This window comes from Stigmatopora nigra, chromosome 7 (assembly GCF_051989575.1).
Source record: "Stigmatopora nigra isolate UIUO_SnigA chromosome 7, RoL_Snig_1.1, whole genome shotgun sequence".
NCBI lineage: Eukaryota > Metazoa > Chordata > Actinopteri > Syngnathiformes > Syngnathidae > Stigmatopora > Stigmatopora nigra.
The window spans coordinates 14,378,643-14,393,502 of record NC_135514.1 but is presented as its reverse complement, the minus strand read 5'-3'; the positions used below and the strand labels follow the sequence as shown (position 1 = coordinate 14,393,502).

The 14,860-nt window shown below is 38.3% G+C and overlaps 3 protein-coding genes across 3 annotated transcripts; 1 reads left to right on the top strand and 2 right to left on the bottom strand.

Annotated features, from left to right (window-relative positions):
- Positions 1–191: 191 nt before the first annotated feature.
- Positions 192–3,621, bottom strand: snip1 (Smad nuclear interacting protein). Its single transcript, XM_077721851.1, has 4 exons — positions 3,335–3,621; positions 2,579–2,702; positions 1,471–2,033; positions 192–681 (listed from the first exon to the last, which is right to left on the bottom strand). Exons 1-4 carry the CDS (start codon positions 3,478–3,480, stop codon positions 375–377), a joined length of 1,140 nt encoding a protein of 379 aa, XP_077577977.1. The 5' UTR covers positions 3,481–3,621; the 3' UTR covers positions 192–374.
- A 347-nt stretch (positions 3,622–3,968) lies between these two features.
- dnali1 (dynein, axonemal, light intermediate chain 1) lies at positions 3,969–6,660 on the top strand. Its single transcript, XM_077721512.1, has 6 exons — positions 3,969–4,140; positions 4,473–4,591; positions 5,043–5,212; positions 5,306–5,484; positions 6,387–6,551; positions 6,625–6,660. The coding sequence occupies exons 1-6, from the start codon at positions 4,060–4,062 to the stop codon at positions 6,658–6,660; spliced, it is 750 nt and encodes a 249-aa protein (XP_077577638.1). The 5' UTR covers positions 3,969–4,059.
- On the bottom strand, positions 5,962–13,150 carry gnl2 (G protein nucleolar 2). Its single transcript, XM_077721471.1, has 16 exons — positions 12,921–13,150; positions 12,648–12,732; positions 12,451–12,545; positions 12,170–12,309; positions 11,255–11,439; positions 11,109–11,175; positions 10,864–11,022; positions 10,036–10,149; positions 9,847–9,975; positions 9,682–9,786; positions 9,441–9,599; positions 8,727–8,831; positions 7,882–8,321; positions 7,656–7,714; positions 7,193–7,278; positions 5,962–6,954 (listed from the first exon to the last, which is right to left on the bottom strand). Exons 1-16 carry the CDS (start codon positions 12,982–12,984, stop codon positions 6,802–6,804), a joined length of 2,145 nt encoding a protein of 714 aa, XP_077577597.1. The 5' UTR covers positions 12,985–13,150; the 3' UTR covers positions 5,962–6,801.
- Positions 13,151–14,860: the final 1,710 nt, after the last annotated feature.

Genomic DNA, 14,860 nt, shown 5'->3' with positions numbered 1-14,860 from the left:
ATGAGAGTTTGGGAGTGTTTCTTAGCTTGCAAACAGGTTAATTGTCAACTAAAGTTTTAGATTTGGATAAACAGGTTTATACAAGATTTTTTTTTAACTATTTAATTCTTCTAGCTTAGATGAAGTGTGATAATAGCAACAGCCTTGAAATTTTTGTGGGTTTTACTGTAAAAAAAATGCTAGAGGCAGTCTAATATTTAACAGTCTTTATTTACAGTAAAAAAATGTAAATTTACACGACTGCATTGAGCCCGACGACGGCAGAAAATAAAAATCCGTACGCGGCTCTTTTTGTACATCAGCGAGCGCACGATTGGTTGAGGTCAATGTTTTGTCTCTGAAAGAAAAATACATTTAAAAAAAGAAGGGGGACGTCACTCGTCCTGGACATCTTCCTGGACTTCGTCCTGGACCTCATCCGGGACGTCATCCAGGACCTCGTCGTACTCTTCGGGTCCCTCCTTGGCGTCCACCTCGCTGGTGTCGGAGAACTCGTGTAGGAGGACGTACTCGCGGCTACTGAAGCCGAATTTGAGGACGTCCTTTTCCTTCAACTCGTAGTAGCGTTGCGCCTCGATGCGCTGGTTGTTCAGGTACGTGCCGTTGCCCGATGCCAGGTCGATGATGTACGGCCTAACGCGTCGGCCCGTGGTACCGTCCGCCCGGGTGAACTCCACCACTCTGAAAAACAATAAAAATAGAACATTATTGATTTGAATTGTTATTGCCAGATTTCAGCCAATACACATGAATCCAATTTCTGTACCGCTTATCCTTACAATGGTCACGTGGGGGTGCTGGAGCCGATCCCAGCGGACTTTGGACAACACACTGAATGGTTGGCCAGCCAATCACAGGGTACAAGAGGGAAAAAGGACAACCATTCACACTCACCTTCAAAGCTAGGGGCAATTTAGTGTTCAACCAGTTAGCTTAGCCTAGCATGGATGTTATTGGGAATGTGTGAGGAAATGGGAGTACTCGGAGAAAAGCCACACAAGCCCAAGAAATTGATTAAATACACTGAATATTCAGTTTTTTTATAGATCTAAACCAATGTTTTTATATATTTTTTTTGATTTTACAAAATGATTTTTGAACTAAAAACACAGAAAAAATGGATTAAAAAAATGACAATTATTGATTTAAAAGGGTGAAAATCAGGAAGTGTAATATACATCTATACTCTTCATTTTAATTTGCTCCTAAAACAGAAAGTCGGCACTCATCATTTACTTTTCCGGGCCACACAAAATGATGTGGCGGGCCAAATTTGGCCCCCGGGCCGCCACTTTGACACCGCTGCTCTAAATTGCTCTAAATTTTGCCTGAATGGTTGTCCGTCTCACTGTGCCTTACAATTAGCTGGCGACCAATTCATAGTGTCCCCCCCACCTCTGGGCTGAAGTCAACTGGGATAGGCCCCACCCCCTCCTTCCATTTTTTAAACATATTATTTAGTCAACTAACCTGTACTGGAATACTGCATGCTGTTTCGAGCACGAGGGATGATCGATGGGAATGTCGGCGATTTTGCGCTGCCTCCCCAACAAATAGGCACTCTGTCGGTGAACGTACATGACGGGAAGCTGCTCGTCGTTCTTAAAGGGGTAGAGACGCCATCGCCGCTTGGGAACGCGTGCCTCCGGAGGCTCGTTGTACTTGATCACCACCCCTCGGAAGGTATTGGTGTCTTCCGTGAGCGCCCCCGACAGGCCAAAGTTGGGCTTCTCCTTTTCTCCGCCCTCCTCCGGGGTGCCGTCCTCGCCACCGCCGCCGCCGGGCTCGGGGCGGCCAAAGTCCGACTCCTGGTTCTCTTCGCGGCGTTGTCGGTTTTCCCGCCGCTGCTCGTCGTGTCGTCGCCGCTCGGCCTGCTGGGAGGACGCGGCGGCGGCGTCGTCTCGTTCGCGGCGCCGGTCGCCGTTGCGTTCTCGTTCCCGAGGACGATCCGATTCCCACCTGCTGCGTTTATCGTCCGGTGGGTCGTTTCTTCTTCTGTGGTCATCTCCGGAGGAACGATGATCGTCACGCTCCTGTTAAAGAAAAAGATTTAATGAGCGTTGGGCAATCTACCACTAGATGGCAGCAGGGAGAGCAGTGTTTCCGATTTTTACATTAGGCTTAAATTTCAAATACTAGATTTTCTTGCATATAAAAAAAATGTAAATTATTAAAAGGTATTCTTTACTGTAATCATTCAAGTGTTACCGTTTTTTCTCACATATAATCGTGTATAAGCTGTATCCTTAAATTGCCTTAAAAATCTTGAATTTGACAATTTCTCTCGTATAAGTCGTACCCTTAAAATCCTTGAATTTGACAATTTCCCTCATATAAGCCGTACCCTTAACATTGCCTTAAAATCCTTGAATTTGACAATTTCTCTCGTATAAGCCGTACCCTTAAAATTGCCTTAAAATCCTTGAATTTGACAATTTCTCTCATATAAACCGCGCCTGATTTATAATTTTGACTTCCATATTCATGGTTTTAATAGATACATGCATCTTGAAGATTTATTTTTCAATTATCTTAATTCCTATTTGTTTTGGGAGGAAGAAAATGACAAAAAACTTACCCGCTTTAACTTGACATCGGCACCGCGGTATGGACTTCTCCTTCGAGGGGATCTGCTGGCACGCCTGGTCGGGGAGGCGGTCTCTTTCCTGCCTGCCGATCGGTCCCTTGACCTGACAGGCGATCTAGCATTAAAAATAGAAGTTCAAAAAAGCCTTTTAGTAACCAATCAAATATCTTTGCTTGTGACTCCGAGTTGCCTAGTTTGGAGATTCTGCTTTGAACACCCAATTAAAAATATATATAAAATGTACAATTATTACTTAAGAGTATAAAAAGCAGGGGGAAAAAAATCTATTTTTAGTTATGTAGCACCAAATTGTGGTTGCAAATAAATTGCTTAAATATTTGTTTTACATTAATAAACTTATCCAGCGAATAAACTTGATCAATCAATTCAATATAATGTACTTTTTGTGTATTTCAATAGTATCAAAATACTCTATATAAATACACTTATACATTATGATTATTTTGTTATCTTCACACATTCACTACCATAGCAAGATTTTTTTTTTCTTAAAAACGATGTTTTACCCGACTACGATCTTCTTAAAAATATTTTTTTACTGGATCACGATCTTCTAAAAATAACGCGATTGGGCCCAATTTTAGATTCGTGCCACAAAAACGTGGCGAATTTTGACTGTTCACAACTTCCAAGTTTAACCACAAAAATCGACGCATTTCCATTCAAATGGATGCATTAAGGACATTATTATAAACAAAAAAATAGGATTCAAATGAGCAATTGGACCTGCTGGTTCGTCTCCTCGGCGGACTTCTGTTGTCACTTGGCGAGCGGCGTGTTTTGTGCGGCCTTGCGGGACTTAACTTCTCTTGTTTTATTTTGACTTTGACTTCAGGCGAGTCCCGTCGTTTATGTCGTTTTTCTTTGGCCATTTTTGTCCTTCCAATGACCAATAGTTGATTGAGTTGGAAAGTAGTTTAGTTTAAGCGTACATGATTCAAAACAAACCAACGTCTGCGTTAGCTAACAAAATTATGGCGTCTTAGATTTCCGTTTCCGGTAAAACACAGTAATTTAGAAACACGGACTGTATTATTGGTTCCGAACTATTTACTTAAAACGGAATTTTTCCTATGAATTTGTAAAAAATATTTTTAAACCCCAATAAATAATTAGGTATCTGTGTAAAATACAGTGTGCAAGATTTAAAAAATATATATTTAAATTTCAATTCCGCCCGTACAATTGAACAGAATGGGGAAGTTGCCATAGATATCATATATATAACACTAGATATGATACGTTCATTAAGGCAAAGTGGACAAGGAGACTCGCTTTGCGGCCATTTTGCGTCGGAGACGTCTGCAATACACCCACACTTATAGATATCTAGCCCCTATACGTGATATCTATGGTTGCCATAACGCAGAAAACGTCAACGCGAACTTTTTTTTTTTCATAGTCAGCAACCTTTGCTGGAGTTTTATTGAAAATAGCATCATTTAAAAAAGATGAGCGAGCACGCAGAATCCCTTCTCAAATATGAAACCCCAGTTTCGGTCGGAAAAACGACTGTTAGAAAATCAGTAAAGGTAAGGTGAACCTTTTTCTCATTGAGGAAAACTGCAAAAAAAAAGTACTGATTTCTAACTAATTGACAATGTTTTTACATAAAATCAATTCTTGCCATTAGGTTTTCTTTTTCCCCAATGTTAGTGTTCATTTGAAACTGAGAATGCATGTTTAAATGAAAAATATCCAGTGTCAAACATAAGGCCAGCGGGCCAGAAGCGGCACGCAAAGTGGTCCAATCCGGCCCACCTGTGTACATACAGAATTATGTAAATCCTTTTTCAACACGAGCGGTGTCAAACTAGAATATAGCAAAAAACCCTAAACTGACTATGACACCACTTTTCTACAGGGACGTCCATTTAAAGTGAGCCAACTTCAGCCAACTGACTTACCTGTTCCCCCTCCCCCTAAAACTAAAGCAACCTCACCTGAAAATGAGGAAATTCTCAATGTCATCTTTCCACCCAGGTAAGTCATATTTACCGTATTGGCCTGAATATAAGACGACCCCCACTTTTTCTGAACACCAAATTCAATTTTCTACAAAAAATAATGACAGTACATCTGAAAAAAAATGTTATAACAATATAATGGAGAGAAAAAACATTATTTTGCATCAATCAAATCATCCAAAAACTGCCAATTTGTGATATTCGAGGGATTACTGTACTATGAATAAACAACTAAAGTGCAATAACTGCATTAACTATCAAAGTGTCTAGCATTAGCTTTAAACATATCTGGTGCTATCTAATAGCATTGTAAATGGGTAAAATGTCTAGACCCTGAATGTAAGACGACCAACACCTTTTTCAGTCTTATTTCAATGCAAAAAAACACCACCATCTTATATTCAGGCCAATACAGAATTCCTTCCCACGTAGTTTTTCAGTCAAAACCATATTGTACGTACTTGTAGGGAGTGGACGGAGGGCAACCAGCTCTGGACTCAGCGAGTATCCACCATTCCCAGTACCCGGGCCGACGTGGTCCACCTGGAAGAAGCACTTGACAGAAGGTTACAGCAAAGGCGGGCTTTGGAAACTGGAATCTGCCCAATTCGGAGGGAACTGTACTCGCAGTGTTTCGGTAACTCACCCAATGGAAAGCTATTTTTAACTTTTAGCTGCCTACTAGCAAAGGTTTCAAAGCACAGGTGACCATCTTGTTTTTTTTTTATAGATGAGCTCATCCGACAAGTGACCATCAACTGTGCCGAGCGAGGCCTCCTGTTGCTGCGGGTCCGAGATGAGATCCAAATGACGATAACCGCCTACCAGAAGCTTTATGAAAGTAGCGTGGTGTTCGGTATGAGGAAAGCGCTGCGGGGCGAGCAGGACAAAGTGGACATGCGGCAAAGAGTGAGGACAAAAAAAAAAATACTTCATTATGTTTGACTAAGTACAATTGAGTTGCTTCTCCAGCAGAGGGCAGCACCAAGTTATGTGTCTTAATATTTTGACAAAAGCATGTAGTGTAATTTTCCGGAAAAAAAGGATAGAAGAATGCAAAAGATTGAAAAATGACCATATTTTCTTGCATATGTAACAAAAAAATGATGATTGAATTGAGGATTAGGCTTATATGTGAGAAATTGTAAAATTCAACAATTTTAAGGTTATTTTAAGGGTGCGGCTTATATGTGAGTAAATATAGTAGGCGGATATTAGGCGAGAACATATGAAGACTATATGTAAAAAATATCAGTAGTATAGAAACATGAAAAAGACTTATTTAAAGAAAACTACTGTAAAAGCTGACAACAGAATCTAAATCAGAGTACAATTTTCATCAAATAAGTAAAAAATGCACAAGAAAATGATAACAAAAAGCCTAAGTCCAGTCAAACCAATACATTTTATCATAAGATATGTATTACCGACCCAAACTTTTCCCCCAAAACCTTTTTCTCAAAAGCATATATTCTCTTAAATTTCATTTTTTTTGCAGTATTTACCTTTAAATAAAAAAACGTAAATACAATAGTCCATTTCCATTAAAAAATGCAATATTATTAAAGAATTTTTTACTTATATTTTTTTCCCAAAAGAAAATCATTTAAATTTGAATTATTATTCTTTTTTAAATATTGTCCCAATTTAGTTAAATAAAAAAAAATAAAAAAACGTAAAAACTCTGTATTCCGTAGTCCTCCATTTTTTTTATAAGTCCTTAAAATTCCTCATTAGTTAAAACATTTTTTTGGCAGGTTAACAAACAGACCAGTAGACTTTACAGACACGCCCCTTTTTTACCCATTTAGATCGCCGATTTCGAAAAGGAGAAACAAGAGCTAACGACGCAACTCAACGAGCAAAAATCCCAACGGGTCGCCGATGAGAGGCGAGCGGACGAAAAACGTGAAGCGCAAGAAAAAAAGCACGAGGAACAGCTTCAATTTCTCAAAAAAACCAATCAGCAACTAAAGGTGACCAAAAAAAAAAAAAACATCTTCAAATCATTGCTTCCTTCCCAATGCTAACATTTCTATTTCCAATTAGGCCCAGCTGGAGGGGGTGCTGGAGCACAACAAGTAACTTCCAAAAATGTGTGTACTTGAAAAAAATGAAGGCCAAATTTTCTTCAAAAAAGCAGCAAATTTCAACAAAAAATATGTTGCTTCTATTTAGGAAAAATGTATTTTTTTAGTTTTACTGTATATAGTTTATTGCTAGCTATTAGCGCTTAGCTCTCTTAGCTTTTCTTCCTTCGGATGGTCCTGGTTGGTTGTCTTGGATTTTCTTGTTTTTGTTCTTGTTCTTCACGTTGTGAGTTTCGTAGTAGCGCGAGCCCACTTTTTTCGAGCGTTGGGCGCGCTCTAGCGCCCTTTTCTGTAGGGGAATAAAATATAAAATTGTGACTAAAATATGGATTAATCATGTTGTCAGTATTTTAACGATTTTGTTGCCGTTTACGATGATAAACGTCAAATTGTGTGGCTTTTTTGGTTTATTTAATTGAAATTAATTTGTTATCATTTTAACTAGACACGTAACTCAAATAAATTGGAGGTCTATTGCTGTCAATGAGCTCATATAAAAGAAATATGAATGAGATTTTTTTCCTTGCCTCTTTGGATGTTAGTTTGGGTTGCCGGGCAGATTCCTCGTCATCGTCGTCATCCGCTCTCCTCTTTCTGTTTCTCTGTGTGGGAGCTGTTGAAAAATAGCATATTTATTATTATTATTATTATTTTTTAAATAGGCTGATTATAGAATAATTACTTTTATATTTTAAGGGCTAACACAAAAAAAAAATATTTAACTAACTTCACTACTTAACGATTTTTTTCCACTATCAATTATAAAAATATATATATATATTTTTTAAGTTCATAAAAATATGACGAGCCACTTTTGCTATAAGTCCTTCAATTTTAACGCAAATGCTTTGCATGTAAAAATTTCAATAACTACAATTGTATTAAATCAGTGATTCTTTTAGTCTCCACTAGAGGGTGCCAGTGTAAACATTTCAATCAATAACCCCAATTTTTTTCCTTTTTTTCTAATACACAGTGATTATTACATACCTTTATTTTGGGCTTGTTGAATGCCTTTCAATACTTGATCTGTATCAGCTTTCGGTATCCTGCATAAAAACAACAACAAAAAACATAAGTAAAGAAGGTTATTTTCCACTTATTTAACAACTAATATATAAAAAAAGAATGAAAATAAATTGCAATGGGATTAATGTCTGTACAGTGACAGGACGCACAACACAGATAGATTAATCCAAATAGATTGGACGCCGACCTGATGGCTGAGAAGCGTCTGGATTTGGCTCGGTCCAAGAACTGCTTATACTTGGCAATCTTCTCGTCCAATTCCCGTATCACCTTCTTGGAGCTCTTCACTTCGGCTTCCGGTTTCTCTTGGACTTCCGACTTCTCCTCCCCAGCCTCCGTCCCGTCTTCTCCTCCTTCCTCATCTTCATCCCCATCTTCTTCGTCCTCGCACTCACCCTCCGAGGCAGAGATGTCCAAATCCGGCATTTCAACGGGTATCAGGTCCTCCTCGTTGAATTCGGGCGCCACGTTGATTTTGCCGAAGTTCTGCCGCACGTTGGACAACATCTTTTGGACTTGCTCCTTCTTTTGCTTCTCCTGTTCTTCGTTGGGGACGGGTTCCGTCTCCGTTTGGACTTCCTCCGCGCTGTCCGCTACTGCCGGGGCGGAGCTTACTGGCGCATGTTCCTTATTAAAAAAAAAAAAAAAAAAAAAAAAAAAACAAGAACAAAACAAAACCAGTTTACCATGACATCATCCGCATGTGTCCCCCCGGACGTTTGGCCGCCCGGGACGTTTGGCCCCCCGGGACGTTTGGCCGCCCGGGACGTTTGGCCGCCCGGGACGTTTGGCCGCCCGGGACGTTTGGCCGCCCGGGACGTTTGGCCGCCCGGGACGTTTGGCCGCCCGGGACGTTTGGCCGCCCGGGACGTTTGGCCGCCCGGGACGTTTGGCCGCCCGGGACGTTTGGCCGCCCGGGACGTTTGGTCGCAAAGGACGTTTGGTCGCCCCGGACGTTTGGTCGCCCGGACTTATACGCGAGAAATTGTATAAATTATACGATTTGAAGGCAATTTGAAGGGTTTTATTTACCTCTTCACCATCAGGCCCTGGAGGTTTGACAAAGAAAGGGATACGCCCACGCTGCCAATCATTCAACACCATTTTGGACACTGTGGGAAGATCTGGTTCACCGCCCTGTGTGATACAAATGGTAGATGGAATATAAATTTAAACAGATGAGAGAAAAAACTTTTTTTCTCTCACAAAAACAATGGAAAAATCTGTATATTCGAATATACATACATGTTCAATGTGAAAGATGTTTAAAAAGAATAATACATAAGATAAAAAGGATCATGTTTAAAATATAATTACTACATATGCAAATTTTGGGAGACAACAGTGGTTTAAAAATACCTGAAACATCTGATTATATTATAATAACAATATGGAAACCATTTTAAAATGTTTTTTGTTGGGGGGAAATAATTACTAATATTAGTAAGCATAAACGAATAAAGATGTACAGTAATAAATACTGAAATGCAAATTAAATTTCGAAATACAACACCATTTTAAATGTGTAAAATGTCAATTCCCAACTAAAACTGCATGGACCAAAAATATCTCCCAAATAGTAAAATTTCACGAGTTAGCTAAAAATGCTAAACAGCATCAAACAAATTCAGCTAATTATTTCAACCAGCCATAAAATCCGACCAAATACGATCTTAATGTGAAGGGAATCAAATCCTCTAACAATCAATTTGAACTCATTTTTCCCCCCAAGCCTCATTTTCTGACCTTCAAAAGTTTGCCACTCCGGAACGCCAATTTCTCCAAAAAATCCTCGGCCGAGCTCCACGACGGTATACGATACGTCTTCTGGATATACTCCGGTTTAGCCCGTTCTAGCACCGCCTGAATGTGGTCCTCGGGGTCCTTGATCTTCTCCACTTGAACCTTAGCAACGAGAAGAACCAAAATGGCAGACACGGACCTTTTCCACCAAGGAAATCAAACAAAAAAACAAAGCAAAACCTACCACTCCCTTGAGAACGATATCAGTTTCACTGTCCTCTGAAGGGTAGACCACACCAGGACAATCAATGAGAAAGATCCTTCTCATCAACGTAATGTATTGCCAAACCTGGAAAGCGGCCATTTTGGTTCATTCAAGCCAATGTTAATGTTATAAAGTCGTGTTTACCTTAGTTTCCCCAGCAATGGGTGCCACGTTGCAGACTTTTTTTGATCGCAGTGTGTTGATAACAGAGCTTTTACCCACGTTTGGGTATCCGATAAACCCGACGCTGATTTGTTTTTTGTCCGTGTGGAGCTGAAAAAAGTCATGTTTTTAGTGAATTGGCTTTTTGAAGAAGATGTGGTGTTTGTTTACCTTGCCAAATTGTCGGAGGAGTTGGATAAGGGAGCCTTTACCGAATGAGTTGGTGAGGCTGGCGTGGAAAGCTAGCGTGGGGTACTCTTGGGATAACACTGCCACCCAGCGTTTCTGGTTGGAAAAAAGAAAGTATTTTATTCAGTACAGTCGTACCTCTATATACAAAATTAATTGGTTCCAAGATTTTTATCGTAACTTGAAAATTTCGTAAGTAGAGGTGTACTTTATATGTAAATTCTCTAATGGCGTATGAAAATGTACCCGTGCCAAGGAAATTTTAGATAAAATATTTCTAGATTATTATTATTATTATTACTATTATTATTATTATTATTATTATTATTATTATTATTATTATTATTATTATTATTATTATTATTATCATCATTATTATTATGTATTTTTAAAAAAATATTTCTATATTTCTATATATTATTATTATTATTTTTAAATAGGATTAAAATAACTGGATTAAAAACCCAAAATATTCTGTTTTTATAGATCCAAAACAATGTTCTTTTTTTTAAATCATTTGTTTGTCATTTCAAAAGAAAAAATATTCTATATGTTCAATATTTGCATCTATTTTTAGATTAAACAAAATGCATTTTAAACCAAAAACTTGCAACTATTAATCCAAAAAGAGTAAAATCATGAAATATAATATAGATCTATTCTCTTCATTTGAATTTGATCCTAAAACAGAAAATCAGCCCTGATGATTAACTTTCCCGGGCCGCACAAAATGACACGGGGCCCAGATTTGGCCCGCGGGCCGCCACTTTGACACACATTCTCTACAGAGAGACAAAAAAAAAATCTTACAGTGACCCAAGTGGGGATGAGGTCGCACTTATTGAGCACAAAGATCAAGTGCTTCCACGACTTCTCCTTCTTGATGTAAGACTCGATGTTCTTGGAGCGGGTTCCCATGGGGTCCCTGGCGTCCAGCACTTGGATGACCACGTCGGACGAGTCGATGACCTGCATCGGTTAGGGGAAGGAGTCAAAAAAAACGACAAACCCGCAATCACATAGTAACAAAAACCCATTTCAACCAAACCATGTACCTTATACAGTTCTCCCCAAATCCTCTTGGATTGACCCTTTTTAAAGATCTCCTCACGGGCGACATCCCTGTTACAAGAATGTATTTATTAATTAAATATAAAAGTATTTGACTGACAGCCAATAGGAGCCGGCCATCCATCCTCACCGAATTCCTGAGTCCTCAGTCACCAGGTCTTTGTCCTTTTCAGCATTGTAACTATTGGTCGAAGCTTCAGCTTGGTCCAAAAGCTCCTTAACATCTGTGAACATAAGACTGGGCTTCTTCCTCTGAGATTTGGGGCCAAAGGTGGTCTCGAAACCCTCCGTGTCCAAAATGTGGACCTTTGAATTCTGTCCAGGGAAGAAGTCACATTTATTTAAACTGGAAATTTCAATTATTAAAAGTATTCTTTGCTGTAATAGTTCTTAAAGTGTTAGTGTTTTTTCTCGCATATTAGCGATATCCACGTATAAGCCGCACCCTTAAAATTGCCTTAAAATTGTTGAATTTTACAATTTCCCTCGTATAAGCCGCTTCCTAATATTCTTTGCTGTAATAATTGAAGTCTTACTGTTTTTTCTTGCATATTAGCCACCGCTGTATATAAGTCGCAACCTAAAAATGGCCCTAAAATGCTTGAATTTTACAATTTCCCTTGTATAAGCCGCCCCCTGATTGACAATTTTCACCTCCATATTCATGGTTTTAATAGGGAGTACAAATTTGATACTTTGATGGGAAAATGTTAAGAAAAATGGTGTTTCATCTTTGTCACCTTGCATTTTAGTACATGTCAAGTCCAATTTATGCGCATATAAGCAGTACACAGTCATTTTTTTGCGACAAATATGGCGTAAATGCGAGAAAATATAGTATATTTTCTATAATAATTCACGTGTTAAATTAAGGATGGAAAATATTTCACAAAAATATGTCTAGAAAATACGTGAATATATGTAGAACCTCTGCAAGTTGAATAATATTATTTGTCCATCAGCAAATAATATAACAATTGACCTTTTGTACCAAAACATTCCTGTTACGTAAATAAAGGAGACTTTTTCCAGTGTCAATACTTACGTGGGCTTTAATGCGGGTGTGCAACAACGTCATGGGCACTTTGCTAGACTTCATCACGAAGCGATATGGATTATTCTGGACCGCGCTCATCTCATCTTGGAACTTCTGCAGGGACGCCTGCTTAATCACCCGCGTATTTACTACAAAACAACATCAATAAAATCCTTATATAGGCCTCCGTGTGCCTTACATTTCAAAACAAATAACCTCATACCGGATCACAAATAATAGCCATAAATAAGTATAGATTCATATTAAAAGAAATATGTTAATGAACTTACTAAACCACTTGATGTTGGGTTCCACTCGAGCCACCGTTCCGGGATTCACTGTGGACTGGTACTGCAAGGGTTTGACGACTTTTCCTCTATTGTTACTGGCATAAACAAAAACAAAAGTGCGTATAAATCCCAGCATTTATGACAGCTTTACCATTGCATCCCCTGAGCGACAGCAGACATAAATAAGTCTTAATTACCATCTTTGTTTTTGTCTGTACATATTCAGACGCTTGATAGTGGACCGGTCCCTCAAGTGTCCATTGCCAGGAGTCTTGGCCCGATCTGACAAAAACAAGCGATATTTTCGTCGAAAAAAAATACATTCGATATACTGTCATGTTTTTGGTATAGTCACTACAAATTGGATACATTGTCAATTTTCTAACCGATTTTTTAAGCATATTCTTCATGTTAAATGTCAATGGTTCACTGTAAACAAACCGTGTGGCTAACAGGGTTAGCTTACTTACCAGGGTTGCTACTGGACGCTGAGGGATTAATGGTGCTTTTCCCCTTGAAGTTATGCTTCACCATCCTGACGGTTTAGCTGTCAAAGCAGTTGAAAATACAGAAAAAAAGAACGACACGCAAAAATACGTGCCAAAAGGCGAAGTTAGTACTTGTTTTTCCCCTTCTTGGCTAAGACGTTGTGCGACACGTGTGTCAGGGAAGGGGAACAGGAAATACGTCATCAAAACTTGACATGGAGGAGGACCAAGCGCACCAATCAGACAATTGCATGCAATGCTGTTGAATTATATGTACTTAGTTCAGTTGTAGTTCTCATACTATGACCTTTTTAAGTACATTATTTTTATTTTATGCAAATATTACATATAAAAACATTCCAGCTCTATTGTGCTTGTTAATCATTTAGATACCCCGTATTAAGAGAGTAAGATAGTCAGAGTTACAAGTGTTAGTATTTGCGGCCATCTTGCAACAGACCTCTCTTCGGGAGTTTACAGCGAACCTCGGATAAGTACCTATTTTTTTTTAAATATGCACGCCATTGAATTTATTGCACCACTGACATTTATTGAATAACTAAAATTGTGGAAAATGGTGAATATTGTGCAATCTATAGCAATATATATTCCAAAGTTAAAAAATATATATATATATATATATATTTTAAAATTGTTTGTTGGTCTATTTTTATGATTTCTTCTAAAATGTGTACTATTAAACATTTCCATTTAATATTTTAATAATATTGTGCAATGGAAAGATGTTCCTCCCAGATTCTTGCAACATACATATTTGGCAAGAAAGGGAAAATATATTTGTATAATACAAGTTAATATCGAGCAATAAAAAATGCTTAAAATCCCTGGAAATTTGGCAAAACAGTATAAAGACCCAAAACAAAGACCGTTTAAAAACAATCAAAGCAAAAAATGGAAGTAAAATGCAAAAAATGAATGACCCCTGTGAGGCTAAACTTCGCAAAATAAATTCCTGCTTCTTGTCCAATGGCGTAACAAGAGTGCAAATCAGTAAACCGGCACACATTTACAGCAGCTATAAAACCCATTATGAGAGCATAATGCCTCATAAACAATGCGGTTAAAAGCCTTTTTTATTTTTAATGTCTTCTAGTGAGGAGATTATTTACTGTTGGGGAATTTGGATGGAAAACGTTTGAGGACATATGACAAACATATGATCTTCCAGATGTGTTTCAGTGTGGTGGCGGTAGCTAAAATTCCAACACGGATGAAACCGTGAGTTAAAGATGAGCGTGACAATAAGCTACACGTAAATGGCTGGATTTGTGGGTAATATTTCAATACTTACAGGGTTTCTGCTTTGAGTCAAATAATGAGAATGTTGGCAAGCTCGGGTAAACAACAAACGACAAGTGATGAAGTCCACACAAAGCATGCAAAGTCAAGTAGTAAATTATAATCTGTTTTCCTGCTTAATTCGTAACGTTGCTCACTTGGAAATACAGTGTTCCCTCGCTAATTCGCGGTTCAGATACTGCGGATTCAGAGCTTTGCAGATTTTTTTTTGGGGGGGGGGGGCACAAATATTACATTGAAACAACATCTTTTACAGTTTTATTTTGTTATAACATGAATTTAACTCCCTCTACCCGTATTCTATTTGGTGTACTGTATACAGGTGGGGGTGGGGGTATTTTTTTTAAATTAAAAAAAAGCAATTTTTTTAAATTAAATTCAAATTAAGAATTTTTGAGCGGGGAATCCCTACTTTGCGGAAAATCACTTATCGCGGGTGGTCCCGGTCCCCATTAACTGCGATAACCTACCAAAAACTACCAAAAAAACTATATTTTATCACTGCTACATTAAATTAATTTTAATTATTTTTGTAATCTTAAAAAAATAAGAGATAATGTCGCTTTTTTTGTGAATATTGGGACATTAATAGTGATTTGTAT